The sequence below is a fragment of the Danio aesculapii genome, chromosome 17 (assembly GCF_903798145.1).
Source record: "Danio aesculapii chromosome 17, fDanAes4.1, whole genome shotgun sequence".
NCBI lineage: Eukaryota > Metazoa > Chordata > Actinopteri > Cypriniformes > Danionidae > Danio > Danio aesculapii.
Genome location: NC_079451.1, coordinates 26,941,961 through 26,963,054, shown reverse-complemented (window position 1 = coordinate 26,963,054; position 21,094 = coordinate 26,941,961). Strand labels below are relative to the sequence as shown.

Below are 21,094 nucleotides of genomic sequence, written 5' to 3'. Positions count from 1 at the left end.
TAGCTTACCAAATTCCCCTATACCGCGTGTCTTTGGACTTGTGGGGGAAACGGGAGCACCCGGAGGATATATATTTTTTAAAACAGCAATTTAATATGATTGCACTTTCAATAGGAATATGTACAAATTAATTTGATTGCAACTGTTATGATACATTTTGGGCGGTTCATTTCACTGTGGTGACCCCTGATAAACAAGGGACTAAGCTGAAGGAAAATGTATTATTACATTTGTATTATATCATTAAACAGAAATGGAAACACCAATTCTCACTATTAAGTAGTTGATTAATAACATGCATATTACTTGCATATTGGTTTTTATTCATTCGTTTTCTTTTCGGCTTAGTCCCTTTATTAATCAGGGGTCGCCACAGCAGAATGAACCGCCAACTTATCCAGCATATGTTTTACGCAGCGGATGCCCTTCCAGCTGCAACCCATCACTGGGAGTAATCCAAACACATTCATTCACACACATACACTACGGACAATTTAGCTGCTTCAATTCACCTATAGGGCATGTCTTTGGACTGTGGGGGAAACCAGAGCACCCGGGGGAAACCCACGCAAACACGGGGAGAACATGCAAACTCCACACAGAAAAACCCAGCCGGGGCTCGAACCAGCAACCTTCTTGTTGTGAGGCAATCATGCTATCCACTGCGCCACAGCACTGCCCATATTGGTTTTATTATATTACTTTAAATGCACATATTTATGCCTTATCCTCCGTGACAATATATTATCCCATAATCATTCCCCAGAGTACACCGTACAAGTACACCGTACACCGCAACCATCTAATTTTTATAAGCAGCAAATTAGCAGTGTATAAAATCATACTTAATAGTGAGAAGTCCAAACTAATCTGTGGAAAACTCAAAAAGACAAAAAATGTAACATATTATGATGCCAGTAGATAAACTACAATTTTGGTCAAATATGAGAGAGACTGTATCAGACATGTTTAAATTCTGATTTTGTACCTATTATTGCACTATTTTTGTTTTTACTATTATTTATCTTTTATGTTGGGTGAATCTTGGGTATAAAGTTCTAAATCTAAAATGATCAATAAATAATATATATATATATAATAAAATAAAACATTGTTTGTATCATAACAAAAATTGTTTTATAAACTCAATTAATTTATCATTTTTACTTATTATTTTTAATTAAACAGAGTCTACTAATTAAATAAATAAATGAATAAATAAATAAATGAATAAATAAATGAATAAATAAATGAATAAATAAACAAATAAACAAACAAATAAATAAATAAATAAATAAATAAATAAATAAATAAATAACCTCTTATTCACTGATTCATAAAAAAACCTTTGCTGGTACTTGTGAAGGGGCAAAATTGGTTTCTGATTGACTCTTTTGGATCTCAATGTTATCACATGCCCTGATGTACACCAAAAAAACAGAAAAAGAAAGAAATAATTGATGAACTTCTATTGAGTGCTACTGGTGCAAACAGATACTGTACCATTCATTTCCGATGCACATATTCACACAGACTGGCCACTTTCCAGCATGGGATAGAATAAGATGCCCATCATACTAAATACATGCTAATACAAGCCTGATCAAACATCTTTTGTCCTTGGAGATTGCAGCTCTGCCAAAGACTGACAATACCAAACCCAACACAAAAAACACAACCTGGCCACAATGATCTCTCTATACAGCTGGAGGACATTAGAATATGAATAACTGTCAGGAAATGCAACAGCTGAGCAGACGAGGTTTACGCTATAACCTGAAGAGGCTTTTTTCAATTTTGAAGGGCTTCCCTACTGAATCAGCCTTTTCCAGTCTCGAAAAGTATTTATACAAAGGATAAAATATCATTAAGGAAAAAGCAGCAGCTTAAAAACATCTGTCCAGCTGCTCCAGAGATTGATTTGCCTTGACTTCCTGCCACTCATACTGAAAACGAAATAAAAACTGGAGGCTTGTACAAACTGATAGCAGGCTCAGAGACACCCAGACCGAGAGAACCTGGTGGACAACTAAAATATACACCAATTCTACCAAACAACTGGCAATTAGGAATACGTAAAATATGACTGTAATGAAAACAAACAAAATGATAATAGTAAGCCCGTAGCAAACCTGGTGAAAAGCAAGGTGGGGGGGGGGGGTATTTTTTCTCAAAAAGGGGGTTCTTTTTGCTAATTGTGTATTTATCCATGAGCTTTAAATAATAATATTAGTGAGATTTTAAGCAGCTTTTGCTGGATTAGCTTGTTGGCTGGTATCATAGCGTTCATGCTTTTTATGCACTAAAATATTTCACCACTAATATTGTTTAACACAGTATTTACTATTAGAGTAATTATTTACGCTATTCACTGTTTTATATATATATATATATATATATTTATATAGAATGCAATAATGTAAAGTGATTAGTGTTTTCTATTTAATATTTTGAATAAAGAAAAGAATAAAGTTCCAAGAATACAGTAAAAGTTTCTGTAATAGTATTTGACAACAATACAACTGTCAATAGTGAAAGAAGACTTCCCTTACTGGTCGTGTCTCAGGTAGACTGTACATTTCTTGTGCAGCTGGATATTGAAATCATGAAAAATACATTGCTTGCATTCTGCAAAATTGATTTGCTGAAGTCAAAAACACAGGCCGTGATCGGGAACAGTGCGAGTTACGCTTGATGTGAGGTCGGAGCGACAGCCGGCAGAGCATTTCACTTGGTCTTTGTGATTGCCCTTGTAGTGGCCACACATTGAGAGTGAGATATGCACACAGATTTATATTTAGTTTTATTTCTGTATTTCTGTAGTTTATTTTCTGTAGTTTTATGTACTTTTTTCTTCAGATTTAAATTTAGTTTAGCTTTTTTTGGAATTTGCTTATTTATTATTTAGATCTGTAACTAGAGGTTTAGCTTAGTTTATTGTTGTTGTAAATTGTCTGTTTTTGTCTTTCCCTTCTTGTTTATTGTGGACTGGTCCCTCCTGTATAAATGTGCTCTGTCGTGTCATTTAAGAGAGTTCTGTTTTTGGTTTACACATGGCTGGAATGATTAATTGTTTCATTTATTTATTTGTTGAATTTTTGTGTAACCTTTTTTGACATTAATAAAACTATTTATTTTGAACAACATCTTTTTGGATGCCCCTTACTACGTGCCCTCTTCCAACAGTTATTTTCACAATTTATGATGGCACAGCAGTTAAAAACAATAGCATCTGGGTGCAGCCTTTATGATGCAAGCTGAGACTGCATCTCTCAGCGATGCAATGTCAGACACAATGCACTCAATGGAGCTAGTGATGGGGTAGTGTAGTGTAGGGTTAGGGGTGGTGTAAGGTGAGCCTATAAAAAAGCGTTGCATGCAGCTCAGACTGCATCTGCACCAGGTCTGCATCCAGACCCCTCCTTTTAAAAATGGGACACAGAAGCTTGTGTATGGGACTTTTTGTCTTTCGTACCATACATGTATATGTAAATTTGGAAACTGCAATAAAAACTAAATAAGAAAAAAAAAGGCATTAAAATTAGAATACTCGTTTTCCGTCTATTGTGTTAAATCACGGCAAAAGCAAACGGTCTTGCATAATTAAAGAACTACTTGTAAAAGAAAAACTGCAATCAAACAGTAGCACAATCTCTGAGGTGAGAGGGACAGAGCAGAGTTGTGTTCCTGGACTCTTGGGTGACCAATCATGACTAGTGCCAAATCTTGCTGAAAGAAAAACGGTTCATTATAGCTTGTCAGTACACAGTAACAGCGACGGCTTGATGACATCATGAGGCTCATCTGCATTAAATTGGATCATTTTGAGGCCAAAACATATATAATCCACTGATTTACATGAATATTTTAATATAAATGAGTTATTTGGTGATATTATTTTCTTATTTTCTTTCAGCCCAGTAAAATACGGGGTGCCTCAAGGATCAGTTTTAGGCCCTTTGCTGTTTACAATATACATGCTACCCCTGGGAGACATTATTAGAAGACATGGGATCAGCTTTCACTGCTATGCAGATGATACTCAATTATATATTTCAACTAAACCTGACGAGACGTCTAATCTGTCCAAGCTAACTGAGTGTATTAAAGATGTTAAAGACTGGATGACCAACAATTATCTTCTCTTAAACTCAGACAAAACAGAATTATTACTTATTGGGCCTAAATCCTGTACACAGCAGATCTCACAACTCGACCTACAATTAGAGGGATACAAAGTTAGCGTTAGCTCTACTATAAAAGATCTGGGTGTCATATTAGACAGTAATTTAACTTTTAAAAATCATATATCCCATGTCACAAAAACTGCTTTCTTTCATCTGAGAAATATCGCTAAGTTACGAAGTATGCTATCCATCTCAGATGCAGAAAAGCTAGTCCATGCTTTTATGACTTCTAGGCTGGACTACTGTAATGCACTGTTTGCTGGCTGCCCAGCATCCTCTATTAACAAACTTCAGCTAGTACAAAATGCAGCTGCCAGAGTTCTTACCAGGTCTAGAAAATTTGATCACATCACCCCAATTTTATCCTCCTTACACTGGCTGCCTGTTAAGTTTCGTATTGAATTTAAAATATTGCTTCTTACATATAAAGCTTTAAATAATCTAGCTCCTGTTTATCTAACCAATCTTCTGTCTCGCTACAATCCAACTCGCTCTTTAAGGTCTCAAAACTCAGGGCTTCTGGTAGTACCTAGAATAGCAAAGTCGAGTAAAGGAGGTCGAGCCTTCTCATTTATAGCTCCTAAACTCTGGAATAGCCTTCCTGATAACGTCCGAGGCTCAGACACACTCTCCCAATTCAAAACTAGATTAAAGACCTATCTGTTCAGTAAAGCATACACTTAGTGCACCACTTGGGGGCTTCCACACAGGTTATGCATCTGTTGATATACACTGTGAACATCAGCTACGCTAATTATTTTCTTTATTCTCCATTTCCACCTGGGGATACTCTTCCCGAGGCCCTCAGACTATGCAGAGTCACTGATTCGATCCAAGACCAACGACGAGATGATCCCAAGGTTTTTTTATATCCTGGACCTGGCCGAATCCTGAGCAGCTACTGTGATGGTCATGGAGGAGTGGAGAACATGAGACTGATTCCTGTGACGCTCCAGAGACAGACGAGTCTTCGCTGAGGCCAGCTTCCAGCCTCCGCCACTGAGACTACAGCTCTGCACAAAAGTTTGGCCAGCGGAGAAATTAAAATGGTCGTGCCCAACTGAGCCTGGTTTCTCTCAAGGTTTTTTTTCTTCACTTCCGCCTTTAGTGAAGTTTTTTTTCCCTCTCCGCTGTCGCCACTGGCTTGCATGTTTCGGGATCTATAGAGCTGCGCATCGTTGGATTTGCTCTTCAGTATTTGGACTCTCAGTAGTGATTATTAAACCACACTGATCTGAGCTAAACTGCACTGAACTCAACACTATAAACTGAACTACACTGTTCCTATTTACTGTGACCTTTTATGTGAAGCTGCTTTGACACAATCTACATTGTATAAGCGCTATACAAATAAAGGTGAATTGAATTGAATCTTTACAGAGCACATCACATTCCCACATATGATAAGTGCATTAAAAACTGCACTTTAATGACTAAAAGCACATTTTACAAAGCAACAACAGCAACATTCTTCTCACTGACAGATAATTGCATCATTTTTGCATTTATCTTAAGATATGTATGCTAATGCACCATTTTAAATAGTTTTGCTGTTAAAACCAAATTAAACAAGAGATGCTGTTGCTAAATACGTACCTCTGAGAAAGTCTCATCTGTGTATTATATTTCAGTAAATTTCCCAAATACTCAAATTAGAATGCAAGAGCAGAAAAACAATATCCCAATCTAGCAAGAACAAAACGAAATAGATGTAAGACTGCCAGTTTTTTTTATGCCTGAATGATGTATCAGCAACGTATAATTGTTCTTGTAATTATGGTTTTGATTATGATTATTATTCATGTGCTTTTCAGCCAGCGACAGGAGAGAACCATGTCCTTGCAGTGCAAAATCTCTCTCTCATACACCCACACAAAATAAGAGAGGAATCGTACCTGATGAGCCATTTGTAAAGCCCCACGTCAAAGTGTCTGAAAGGTAAAAGACAGAAACGAGTGAACTCAGGGGTTAAACACAAAGCACACATTCACACACACTTCTGCAGGACATGACACAACACAAACATGTGTTTGATCAGTCAACATCCAGAACAGACAAAACGAGAAAAGTGAATCTGCATAAATGAGATGCTTGAGGAAACCATTTTAATGAACCTCCGGGGACAAACGCTGGCATTTGGTGAGACAGATGTAGCACTGGGAGACATTTTCTCAAAGCGGCTGATCTTAGAACAGTTCTGGCATTTGTCTAGTTGAGCTGTAGCTTGACACTGAGTTTTGTGGCAGGTCTGAGACACACAAAATGAGACCCATATAGATCTGGCAAGTGGAAACCATGTTTATGAAACTATATGTATGTAACCATATTTTTGAACATTTTCAAGGCAGAGCAAGTTTATTTATATAGCACATTTCATACATAATGGTAATTCAAATTGCTTTACATAAACAAGAATAAAAGAAACAAGAAAATAAACAACAACAATGAATTAAAAATTATTAAAAACAGATAAAAACAGATTAAAATGTGTTAAAACCAAGGAATGAAAAAGAAAATAAAACATAATAGTGTGATCTGTCGGACGTAGCACATGCTCATTCAGTAAAGGCACAGCTAAACAGATGTGTTTTCAGTCTTGGTTTGAATGAGCCTAATGTTGGAGCACATCTGATCATAACTGGAAGCTGATTCGAGCAGCAGGGGGCGTAGTAGCTGAAGGGCGATTCACTCTGCTTTAACTGAACCCTTGGAATTTCTAACTTAGTTGATCTGAGTGATTGTTTTTTTTAGGTTTGTATTCAGTGAGCATATCTGTAATGTATTGAGGTCTTTAGTGATATATAGACAAGTAATAACACTTTAAAATCTATTCCGAATGTGACTGGGAGTCAGTGTAAAGACCTGAGGACAGGTGTGATGTGCTCTGATTTTCTGGTTCTGGTGAGAATCCTGGCCGCAGCATTCTGAATAAGCTGAATAAGCTGTATTTTTGGGAAGGCCAATGAGGAGGCCGTTACAGTAATCCGCCATGCTGGTGATAAAAGCATGAACAAGTCTTCGCTGGAAACAAAGCATCTACTTCTTGCAATGTTTTTGAGATGATAGCATGCTGATTTAGCTATTGCTTTGACATGACTACTGAAATTCAGATCTGACTCCAGAATAACCCCAAGATTCTAGATTTTCATAAGGAAATTTGAGTGACAGAACATGTAAAACTGTCATGACTTTTACAGTATTATATTTTATATATATGGCTGGAATAAAAGCAGTTATTTAAAGTTTAAAGTCAATATTACTGGCCCCTATGAATTTTTTTTTCCCTAATTGGTTGCACTGTTGAACAATGACTTGCATAATTAACCAAACCAGCCTAGTTAACCTAAGAACCTAGTCAAGTCTTTAAATTGCACTTTAAGCTGAATACTATTACCTTGCAAAACAACTGTAATCATGGCAAAGACACAAAAAATGTTTTTAAGAATTTGTTATTTTTAACTATTATGTTTAAAAATGTTAGTAAAAATAAAAATCTCCCAGTTAATAAGTACTCAGGAAATATTTAAATAATATGTATACAGTATATGAGGTGAATTTCTTGGAAATACTAGTTATTATTGATAAATAATTCAGTAATTTGAAAAAATAATACAATAAATCCATTAATAAATTAATCAAAATGTATATTACTGGGCCTCTAATATTCGAATGTTATACTGGACAAATGCATGAAATGATAGAGGCCCTAAGTGGTTATCCTTAGAAAGCACATCAAGTCGTTCAACCTCTCTTCATGCTCTGCTTTGCTCAAATTTTCCGACATCTGAACCTTTATCTAAATATTCTTTAAACCCAGTTGTCAAACACTCACTCAAAATATGGGCACAATTTAGAAGAAGTTTTGCATTTAAAGAACTATCAGTCAATGCCACCATAGCAAGAAATCATATGTTCACTCCCTCTATTATAGACAAAACCTTTGATATCTGGTCTATGAAAGGTCTAATGACATTAAAACATGTTTATTTATGGACAATTTGCTTCATTCCAACAAGTAAAAGTTAAGTCTCAAATTCCAAATTCTCATTTCTTTAGATACATCCAGCTTCGAAGTTGTGTGTCCTCCTCAATGAGCCACTTTCCATCACTGAATCCCTCCTCCCTGCTTGACTCTATAATGGAGCTAAGCCCATACTCAAAGGCACTTATTGGCAAAATATTCTATAATTAATTCCTATATTCTGGAACCCCACGTGCAATTAAAAAGAAAATGGAAAGTGGAACCGGAGATAAAATTATCAGAAGACGTGGCAATCCATTTTAGATGATATCCACTCATCTTTAATTTGTTTAAAACATAGAGTAATACAATTTAAAGTACACAGACTACATTGGTCCAAAGTGAAACTAGCCAAATTTGAAACGAATATAGAGCCTAATTGTGACAGATGTAATATTGAGCCAGCTATACTATCTCATATGTTTTGGGCTTGTTCAAAATTAGAGATTTCTGGAAACTAATGTTTAAATTTCTCTCTGACGCATTAAATATCTATTGTATATACAACCTGGGCCACAATTTGAATATTTGGTATCACACCACAGTCCTTATGTTTTAATAAAAGTAAGATAAATGTAATTGCCTTTGCTTCGCTTTTAGCTAGAAGGTTAATATTGCTCAAATGGAAGGACACATTTCCTCCAACCTTTAAGCAATTGCTTATGGAACTCCTACACCACCTGACCTTAGAAATAAATACAATATACTGTAAGAGGATGCATTGATATGTTTTTTCTCTGGCAACCTGTTATAGATAACATAAGGAAGATGGACCCCTCAGTTATTTTAGAAGAGTAGAACCTTTCTGTGTTGTTTTTTTATTATTTTATTTTTCCTTTTTTTCCCTTTTATATATGAGAGTAAAATATGTTTACTTAATATTATTATTTATTTGTATTTTATCTTAATATTATTAATTCATAAACACAAAAAAATATGAAGAATCAAGGAATGAATGAATAAATAAATGATCAAGTTGAAATTGGCTAAAATAAAAATGAAAATAATAAATGATTCACTTTATATTGTTTACAAAAAAAAAAAGCTGGAATCTTTTGAAAATACACGACTGTGGTCTTTTGGACCCTGGCTTTATCAAATACTGTATAGTTCTAACAAACAAGATAAGGTCACGCTGAGCTCATTCTTGTTTTCCTGATCACACAGGGTTTCTCGTTTTGCTCTTTGACATGTAGCTTGTATCAAACAACCATGACAGCCAAAATATCGATTTGGCCCTTTGTAACTCTCAATTTGTTTCTCTGCAGGACTTTCAGTTCCTCCTGTTTCTCTGAGCAGGTGTGAGCAGATGTCCTCAGGTCATCACTACAGCTACAGTTTCTATTATTATTATCTTCACTTATTACCTCCAATCATCCATCTCTCCACGTTTCATCCCTCATCCGGCCATAATGCTATTTGCTATCGATCAGCTGGTAGTGAAAGGATGGATGAATGGATGGACAGGTCAAAATTCTCATTTTACAATTCAGAGTGAAAAACGGACTAATGTTTAAATGGATGTGGACAGTGTTACAGAAATCTCTTGAGAAACTATCACTGTATCCAATTAGAGCAAACACACAATGCGAAAGTGACACTGACAGACGGTTTTCTGGCCATAAGGCTTTCATACAGTATGTAGTTCAGTCTGTCACTTACTGAGTCCAAATACACCCAGACCCAAGAGACAACAGTAAAGAGCTGGTGCTGTTTGCTTCTAAAAACAGGCCTGTTTGAGGAGAAACGGACACACGCAAGCAGATGGTTGCTCGGAAGCCCTGACATGAAGTTTTCATGAGCACACGCAAACCATCAAACTCATCAGTGCCACAAAAATCATCCATCTGGATAAAGAGAGAGAGTAAAGGAGACAAAACAAAAGCGAGAGAGTGTCTGGAGAGGGATGGATTGGGTCTGGGGTCTACGGGATATAATGACTCCTAAATCAAATTGTCCAGGAGCGTTTGATTCATTCCAGCACTTCCCAGCATTCATTAGCAGCTATTGATGAAATCCGCTTCAGCTCTGGGGAAATAAAGTCATCCGGGAAGGCCAGGAGAATAAAAGCAGAAGCACTTTCATTCTATATTAATGAAACATCATGTGCAGTTGTGCATCTCTTTACCCTTTAAGTTCAGAAACGCATTACAAAAATGTTTGGCCAGTACACTCGTTGTTTTGTTCTACTCCTAGACAGTTTAAAGGTGCCCTATAAAGAAAAACAGGGTATACCTAGGCATTGTCTAATAATAAGGGTTCTGTGACATACCATGAGCCTCAAACACTATTGTTTCCTTATTCCTCATTCCCAGTGAAAAGCAGGTCAATCAGAACACAATGCAGACTGTTGCGTTACTCACAGGGTACGCACTCAAGATTTGCATTTACTTTAGGCTACGCTCTACATCATCTGGACATGACAAGCAGCCATGTCATTAAGACATCAGCACTCAAAACACCAGTGGTGGAAAGAGTACTGAAAAATCATACTCAAGTAAAAGTACCATTACTTGCCTAAAAATGTAGTGTAAGTAGAGTAAAAGTATCTGTTGTAAATATTACTCAAAGTATGAGTAAGAAGTAGCCCTTTCAAAAGTAATCAAGAGTAGTGAGCATCACGCTGTTAAAAGCTGATGCATTTACATGTAACTTATGCATGTGTGTGTAAACATAACGTTCTGTAGTGCATCTTGTTATTGCCCGGCATGTACACAACATCATAAGAAGGTAATATTAGGTTAGATTTAGGTTGTGATGTCAGGTGACAAAAATTCAATGTCTAGCCAGCGTCTAAGGACAACGTTACTTTGATGTCCAATAACGACACGTCAAATGAGGTTGATATTTGGCTGATTTTAGGTTGTGTTGGAAAGTGACCAAAATTCAACGTTGAGCCAACATCTTAAACCAACGTCATATTGACATCAAATGCTGGCATTTATTCATCAGGTATGGCAACCAAAATCCAACGTCTGATAGACATCATAGTGGTAACAACCAAAAAACGCCAAGCTGTAACATCATTAGACGTTAATATTTAGTTGGTTTTAGGTTGAACGTTTGACATTGACGTCGGCCTGAAGTTGAGTTCTGACGTCAACACGATTTTCATTTACAAACAAAATGCAACGTCCCCATGACATTAGGGTACAACGTCAATCTGACGTCATGTTGACGTGCTATGCCTGCTAGGTGTTTAAGGCCATTTCGGTCATCATACAGTAAACATCCGTCATCTTCTCATCAGGGACATGCATCTAAACAGTCTCTAAATAACTATTTTGGACATCGGTAAATGTTTTGGACATCTTCTTGGACACTTTTAACGCCACCAAATAGTTTGCTGGAATTAAAAAGTGCCCATGTCTTGAGGTAGTTCAGTATGATGTGATTTACCTTCTATGTGCGGTTTGATTTGACCAGAATCACAGGACTGATTTTTCTAATCCCAAGAGACAGGAAAAAATAAAGTAGTGACTGCAGGTTGACGGAAAGTAGTGGAGTAAAAGTACCAATACAGCCTTAAAAATGTACTCAAGAGAAAGTAAAAGTACACATTTTTAAACTACTTAGTAAATTACAATTTAAGAGAAAAACTACTCAATTAGAGTAATTTGAGTATTTGTAATTAGTTACTTTACACCACTGCAAAACACATACTGATTTGTTTCACATAGGATCATTAATATGCACCCTCCAGGCTGCATTTTGCGATGACAACAAACATTTTCTTTCCTTGTTTTTATAAGTATCAACGTTTATATTAAATTTACTCTATATAAACCTTTTCCTTCGATGCTGCATGGAGGGCACAATATCGATCATCACCTTCCAGTAGGTTGCTTAGAACTTCTGCTTAAAAATGTCTTGTCGGCACCAATAGCCTAGTGGTATTGTACGCCGACATATAGCACTGACATGCTCACGGCGACCCGAGTAAGATTCCCGGCTCGAGGTCCTTTGCCGATCCTTCCCCTCTCTCTCTGCTGCCAATGCTTTCCTGTCTGAAATCTCTACTGTCCTATCATAATAAAGGTGAAAAACCCCTTAAAAATAATTAGAAAAAAAAAAAAATGTCTTCAGTGAGAGCAGCGTTTCTTAACTGGGTGTGGCTTGAGTGGCTTACAGAGTGTTTTTGTGATGCAAAACGTTGATTTTGATGGTGTGTGTGAAAGCCGTTATCTTCTGTCAGATGCGGTTCAAGTGCGAGAAAAAACTCTTCTAATTCAGTGTCTGCCTTTCAGATGTTGAAATATAGTGTCAGTGTGACCTGTCAGCTATTATACTGTACTTAGCAGGCTCTTCAATACACACACACACATCACAAGCAATACATCACTGCATTATAAAGAGCTAACTATATTACTGGCATGAAACTTGACAGGTATGTAAGCCGCAATTTCCAAAAACGACCAATAAAAGTATGCTACTGAAAGTATTCTGGCTGATTTGCATGTTGATTCTAATCGGGAGCCGTTTACGTTTCATTTAGTTAGTTTGCATTGTGTAGTGTTTCCCACTGTATGTGTTTTTCGGTCATTTCAAAATGTCACTTTATTTTCACTTTGTGCCACTCTTTCAATTATGTGTTAGCGGGACAGTACATATGTGTGTCAAACATTTTGGTGAATTACATTTGATTGGGTTGATTATATATTTGAAAAAAGAGAAAACGTTGAATTTAGCAATGACGAGGCTCCATTAAAATGGCACAAGATGCCGTCTGACAGTAAGGGTAAATGCCTCGCAGCAATTGCTATCATCCCATTAGATGGCGTTTTTAAAAATAATCAGTTCAGGAGGTGGCACTCAGTATTAGTTCAAAGCATTAAAAGCAAGTAAATTAGATTAAAACTTTCATTTCAAAGCTGTCCAAATGTGACTCTTTATACACATCAGATGGTCACTGGAAGTTTGAAGCATTCTCCTTACGCACATACACGCAAAGCATAATGGGTAATTTTGCATTCTAAGAAAAAGATCTTTAAGGAACTCTTATTTAGAAAACAAGAGATGCAGCAAAGTCAAAGCCAGCAGCACCAGTTTGTTTTCTATGCTTTTCTAAGCAACGACTTAACCAGCCATCACTTTAGAGCTTGTCAGAATGCAAAATGCTGGATATACAGATTATAAATTTATTCAGCGCCACACTAAAGAGGCATAAGCTATGTATACAAGCAATATATGTAGACTGCAGAGTATTCTGTTTGAGGCACGTTTAAGCATTGTGCCTTATCAATCAGCTCTTACTGTAATTTTTCTTAAGTGAAATAATAGCAATACACTTTATTAAATGTTGTATGTTTATGCAGAGGTTGATTTAATTCCTGGCTGTGTTTACATTTACATTACAGCTTCAAAATACAACACAATACATCTCTGTTGGTCTCCGTTGTCTGGTTTATTTATTATTTATATTAGATAAAAAAAAATAGGGGTGGCACAGTGGCTCAGGGGTTATCACTGGTTCGAGTGCCAGCTGGGCAAATTGGCATTTCTATGTGAAGTTTGTATGTTCTCCCCGTGTTCGCGTGGGTTTCCTCTGGGTGCTTCGGTTTCCCCCAGTCCAAAGATAAATGAATTAGGTAAGCAAAACTGGCCATTGTGTATGAGTGCGTGTGTAAATGTGAAAGTGTATGAGTGTTTCCCAGTACTTGGTTGCGGCTGGAAGGGTATCCGCTGTTTAAAACATATGCTAGAATAGTTGGCGGTTCATTCAGTTGTGGTGACCTCTGATAAATAAGGGACTAAACCGAAGGTATATGAAAATTATTCAAAGTGTTTCTTGATTGAAACACTTATGCGATTTATTCTTATGACAACAATTTACGTATGTCCGCTAAACCTTTACAAGCACAATCAAAATGAACATTCAGATCTGTGTTCAGAAACACTATTTCATACAGTATTTAAGCAATTTAAGTGTTTATGATTAAGTTAGTGAAACATTTGTTTAAGAGATCCATTCAAAAAAGTTGATTGTTCCAGCTATAAAGCTATTTAAGTTAATTAGTGAGCCACTGAATCAAGCATTAAAGAAATCTGTTCAATCAGATTGATTCCCCTAGAGACAAAGTCTATGCTGGAGTCAGTGAATCCTTCAATCAAGAGATTTGTTCTAAAACACTTGTTTAGATAAGGACACATCTAATATACGTGGATCACAGATAGATTCATTTACGACATTTGTTATAAAAAGCTGACTTGCAGTAAAAGAACAAATGACGTTTTGTTAGTGGGTCACTGAAGCATTCATTCAAGAGATTTGTTCAAAAACACACTCTTCTAATGATAAAGCAAGAGAAGTTTTGTGACTTTTGGATTACACCAGGGGTCACCAAGCATGGTCTTGGAGGGCCGGTATCCTGCAGAGTTTAGCTCCAACCTCAAGTCTTAGGTATACTTCCATGCAGGTGTGTTAAGCAAAGTATATCTGAAATTTGCAGGAAACCAGCCCTCCAGAACTAAGTTTGGTGACCCCTAAATTAGACATTCAAGTGATTCATTCAATAAAAAACAAGTTAAGCTAAGTTTTAACGAGTATATAATCATGTATTCATACATATAATCAAGTATAATCATGTATTTAAAATATTTCTTGAAAAATGTTGACTGTTCTAATAATGAAGCCTTCATAAATGAGTCACTGAATCAATTAAAAATGCTGATTTTGTCTAGTTATTTAAACATGTTGCGACTTCATGAGGGAGTCATTAAGCAATTTATTAAACAGATTTGTTCAAATGCGCTACATAATCAGGTAATGTAATAACTCCATATGAGTCGGCAACTGAATCATTGATGTGTGTTTAAAAATGCCGTCGATGCCAATGGTACAGTGGTTAGTGCGTTGACACATGCACTCCGGTGCTCACGACGACCCGATTTTGGTTCTATGCCTCGCGGTCTTATGCCGATCCTTCCCCTCTCTCTGCTCCCCATGCTTTCCTGTCAATAATCTCTACTGTCCTATACATAAAAGGTGAAAACTCTGAAAAACTTATAATAAATAAAAACAATTCTTCCAGTAATGAAACCAACAAAGTGTTTAAAAGTCAATAACTTAATCATTTATTCAAAAGATTCGAAGTGCTGAAGTTTTCATGAGTATTTGTTTACTTCATTCAAATGGTTTGATATCATTTTAAATAAATTTAAGCAAATAACACATTGTTAGAACCTCTTGTAAATGAGCCATACACACTCGCATTCACATACATGCGGTACGGCCAATTTAGTTCATTCAATTCACCTATAGTGCATGTCTTTGGACTGTGAGTGAAACTAGAGTACCTGGAGGAAACCCCTTATAAACAGGGGAAGAACATGCAAACTCCACACAGAAACACCAACTGTCCCAGCCGGGGCTCAAACCAGCAACCTTCTTGCTGTGAGGCAACAGTGTTAACCACTGTGCCATCGTGCCACCTTGTAATTTTTTTTTTTTTTGTCTTTTCAAAATTGTAGTAGCATCGTGATCATTGTTTAAAAACAGAAAATCTGATTCTCAGCTTATCCAGAATTATATAACTGTAGATTAAACTATTATTAAAGGCACATAAAAACTAATATTGCTACAAGTTATTTGAGCTCTTTTCCAGTAAGAATAAACATATTTAAAATGCAATTTAAAATGAAATGTCAATTATGCTAAATAACATTTCTTAAAATACATTTAAAAAAGCTACAAATCTAAATTCCTTCCTTAGAAATTGCAACATTCAGGCTATTTGTATATTTCAGGCCTGCAGCACCACAATAACAAAACTGCCATTCTATTCAACTCCACACAATCCCTCTGAATTGCCAATTTGACTCCACTGGATGCGTGTGGCACAGAAACAAGAAGCTATTAAAACAGACACCGAGAACAATCTGAGCTGGAATCTGTTGTCTGGTGTCATTCACGAGCTCTGTGAGTCAGATGGGTGATTCATGAAGCTAAAAGTGAGATCAACATTGGAACAGATTCACTCAATATCCTGCTGTTTCCTTCAGATATAGGACTTCTCTGCATGGGAAATCATCTGACAAAGCAGACCATACGGGAACAGTTTGTAAACACTACAACAGCTCAGACAAAGTTTTCATCATGATCCCACTAATCTACAGGTGAGCTGATAAAGGGAACCAAGATTAAGAGAATGTTTGTGTGTGTTAGAGATTCAGTTTTGCCTGCATTGCGAAGAACTTGTGTCTCCATCAGGGTAGTAAAATGGGTCGTAAAAGATCAGCTAATGGTCGCCATGAGGAAAATTAGTCAATAAATATAGAAAATATGGTCTTCACAAAAATCTACAGACGGATGATTTAGGAACAAAACAACAACAACAAAATAATTAGCTGAGCATTATGCTGTGGCCACACTGGGATTTCTATTAACACTGAGATGATTATAATATTGCCACACTCTGATCAGATCATTGCAGATCATTTGCATTGTACATAATAACCACTTGCTGTGTCCCAAATGGCACACTATACACTATGTACTTATTCACTTACACTACCTGACAAAAGTCTCATTGACTATGCAATGACTTAAATAACTTATTAATCAAGTCATCTGGAATGGCAAAGAAAGCGTTCTTGCAGGACTCCCAGAGTTCATCAAGATCCTTTTGATTCATCTTCAATACCTCCTCCATCTTAGCCTAGACATGCTCAATAATGTTCATGTCTGGTGACTGGGTTGGCCAATCCTGGAGCACCTTGACCTTTTTTGCTTTCAGGAACTTTGATGTGGAGGCTGAAGTATGAGAAGGTTTATCCTACTGAAGAATTTGCCCTTTCATGCCCCCAAACCATGATTTTTTCTTCACCAAACTTGACTGATTTCTGTGAGAATCTTGGGTCCATGCGGGTTCCAATAGGTCTTCTGCAGTATTTGTGATGATTGGGATGCAGTTCAACAGATGATTCATGGGAAAAATTCTACCTACCTAATCTATCTGCCACTTTTCTAAATGATCAACTAGAAATCAAGTTATTATTTGTTGCTCTTACAACTGTGTAGTGTACTTCTCTGAGGTACATATACAAGAATTCAGAAAAGTCACATTGCACATATGAACTACTTTGTTTCCCTAAAGCACTTGATGCTAGATTCAATGCTTAAAAAATTCAGCAGGTAATGCAGCAGGCAAGAAGCAAGCACACCACTGATCTGCAGCAAACACCTTGGTGACGAGATAAATCTATACTACATAGATGCCTAAGGCCTTAGTGAGCACCAAACAAGCAGACTGAGTCCTCTGAAAAGAAGGGTTTGGGTCTACTCCTAAACAAAATCTGCTGTGCTTCAAATGAAATATGAAAGAAACATGAATAAATCACATCTAAACAAAACAACAACATGATCTGATGTCATAGGGTGAGACTATAAAAAGGATAAAATCATCCAAGCCTACCTATTTTATGTCATAAGTCACAATTTTGTCCATTACAGTTCCATACAGGCATCATCTCCTAGCATCTGATATTCATTTGTATTTGGCAGAGGAATTCCTGCTACTGTTTTGAACTTTTTCACACAATTTTTGAGTTTTTCATGAGTTATCAATTGCTAAAAATAACACACACACATTTGTCACAGCCTACGGCACAGAATTATTTTGGATGTTCAATGATTTCAATGTTTAATGATTTGGTGAATCAGTATGAAATCTAAGCAACTTACATTACTTAAACCAAACGTATTACTTCCTGTCTAAGTACGCCAAACGAATCAAATGAACCAAACTGCAAGTGTGAATACATCATTAATGCCAAATAGTTATTATTTATATTTAAATAACTTAATAGCAATTAAGTTAATAGATTCAGATTAGACAGATTTAAAAAACAACAAACAGACCCACTAAGAATAAACAGATAGCTATAGACAAGAATCAGCAAATCGGTACAGAGCATGCGTGTTGATGCTAGACTAAATGAACAGTGTTTTACAGCAACCCATAAACCTTTCGACCGCCATAAACCCAGTCCATGATAGTGGCAGTACTAAATCACACACGTGCGCACACAGCAATACGCACACACACAAAGCAATCTTCAGATTTAACTGCAGCCTAGAGCAACATCTCAACCTCTCTCTCTCTCTCTCTCTCTCTCTCTCTCTCTCTCTCTGTTGTTCTCAGTCTCATTCACTCCCTGTAGGACTTTGCACTGTAATCAGAGACTTTGCTGTCCTGCAGTATGAGGTACTTCCTCAACATGGCATGTTGTATCCGGCAGTTCTGAGCCATTAAACACACAGATGAGCATGTGAGTTGGGATTCGAAGTATATCTGTGTGTGTGTGTGTGTGTGTGTGTGTGTGTGTGTGTGTGTGTGTGTGTGTGTGTGCTGAGGCTGTGCTGAGCTGTTATAAAAAGCTTTATCGGGTTCAGAGGAGCTGAGCTCTGTCGCTCCGTGTGGGATTGAAGCCAGACGGGGTCTTACAGCAGGTCCTGCTGAAGTCTCCAGCATACGTCTGTTTCCTTACAGCTTTCATTTATCACACTCTAAACTCCATCACCTTCAACACCACTCAGACGCACATACTAGTGCTTAACCTTCGCGGCTCTCAGAGCTCCAGCAGCCGGCCACAGTGCAGATTTGCTGATACACACAGAACATGCACGACTACACAAGAAACAGTCACTCGCTGTGCAACAATGAGTGTCAATGATCCATTAGATGACAGAAATTGACTGACAAACACTTGTGTTAAGAAGCAGTATTATGCCTTATATATTATAAATTAATAAATATTATATATCACAAAAAAATTATGCTGTTGAATATAGCCTGAGAGGTCATTGCAGTTATTTTTATTAATGAAAAAATTAAGAGAAATTTGTATATTACCATCCTTCTGTCATTTTTATTTTATTTTTTGCTGTAGAAAGCAACTGTGGAAAATGCGTCATTCAAGAGACACTATATGCTCTATTTTAACAATCTAAGCTCAAAGTCTAAAGCGCATGGTGCAAAAGCATTAAGAGCGTGTCTGAATCAACTTTTGCTATTTTAAGGACGGAAAAACACAGTTTGCGCCGCAGTGCATGGTCTAACAGGGTTGTGCTTATTCTCTTAATGAGTTATGGGTGTGTTTTTAGAATAACATGCATTAAAAGCAATCAGAGACTCATCTCCCCTTTAAGAGTCAGTTGTGTCACGCCCATTTGCTATTTACATGGCGACTTTTTAGGTAGAAAAACTGAGCATTTCACTAGTGAGAAAACAGTTAAACAAACCATCTGCAGCACAATGATAAAAGAACGAGTGTCCTCCATTCAGCCTCTTTACATTCTCATTACTTCTTTACTGTCGTGGATGAAAAAATAGTGTTGTACGCACTCCACTGAAGACATCCATCCGCCTATATATTTAATGGGCTATATGCACAGCTAGTATTTTTCAGCCAATGATGAACTTCGGTGAAGCATTATGTGACTGTTTTTAATTTCATAAGGTTCCTTTTACTGCATCGATGTTGTAATGCAAGTCAAATATAATTAATTAAATAGACTTATGCATTCATTTGGCTATTAAAACATAAAAAGAGACGAAAGACTACAGGCTTGCGTGGAAATTCAATTGGAAATACTGGGGTAAAATTAATTACCATATTTTAAAGACATGGCGTGGAAAAATAAAATTTAATACAGTGTTTCTGGTTTGGTCTGATACCCACTTTATATTGTATCTTAGCCAGGCAGTGAAGATTGCTTTTTAAGAAATCAGATCTTAAACGCGGCAATTTGTATGGGATGACAACTAACCGGAAGCCCTGGGGTTGGCTGACTGAAATTAAAAGTCTGTGTGCATATACCCCATTTCATTTGTTAAGCGCAAAGATTTGTTTCAAAACTATTTCTAAATTCAGTTCTAATTTCCAGCCAATGAATAAATGAACAATAATAACGAAGTGTGGTCAAAAAACTGAGTTATATCCAAACACACATGTTATTCTTATACCCCATATGGCGATGCATACCTCTCCAAAATCCGACAGGTGGACAGACCTAAACATTTTTTATTAAAACAAATATAAATATGCATATAATAAATAATACTGCTAATAATAATAACATTATACAAATGCAAATTGTCATGAATAAAGTGAAGATGAAGGCGGCATGGAGGCAGTGGTTTTTATATTGATGTAGAAAATAATAATTTTTTAAATATTTTAATACTTTTTTATTTGTAAAGATATTTGTAAAGACACTTGATAATAAAAACAACACACTATAAATCATTTATGAAGCATTAGCAAATAGTGAATTCATTATCTGTTAAGCATTAACTCTACATTAATAAGCGTTAGTAAGCAGTTTATAACTGCAGCTACAAATGCTGTATTCTTGACTTATAACCACATTTATAATGTGCTTAATAATTGTACTTTCATACTTTATTAATGATTTATTTTTCATTACTAAATTAAGTTTTGCATTATTTACAAACAGGCGATGCAGTGGCGAAATAGGTATTGCTGTCATCTCACAGCAAGAAGGTCACTGGTTCGAGCCTCGGCTGGGTCAGTTGGAGTTTGCATGTTCTCCCTGCTTTCGCGTGGGTTTCCTTCATGTGCTCCGGTTTCCCCCGCAGTCCAAAGACATGTGGTACAGGTGAGTTGGGTAGGCTAAATTGTCCGTAGTGTATGAGTGTGAATGAGTGTGTATGGATGTTTCCCAGAGATGGGTTGCAGCTAGAAGAGCATCCGCTGCGTAAAACATGTGCTGGATAAGTTGGTGGTTCATTCCGCTGTGGCGACCCTGGATTAAATTTATAATCCTTATTACTCAGGCATATACTAATAGTTAATTAGTATGTTAATAAATGCTTTGTTAACTCAACTTCATGCAGTTTTGTGACCTAATCGATAAAGTGAG

The 21,094-nt window shown here is 36.6% G+C and overlaps 1 protein-coding gene across 1 annotated transcript in view; it reads right to left on the bottom strand.

Moving 5' to 3' along the window:
* Positions 1–21,094, bottom strand: part of hhat (hedgehog acyltransferase) — a 68,695-nt gene that overhangs the window by 20,006 nt on the left and 27,595 nt on the right. Inside the window, exon 9 of the mRNA XM_056477525.1 lies at positions 6,083–6,118. Coding sequence (XP_056333500.1) covers positions 6,083–6,118 — 36 coding nt within the window. The remainder of the gene's footprint in view (positions 1–6,082; positions 6,119–21,094) is intronic.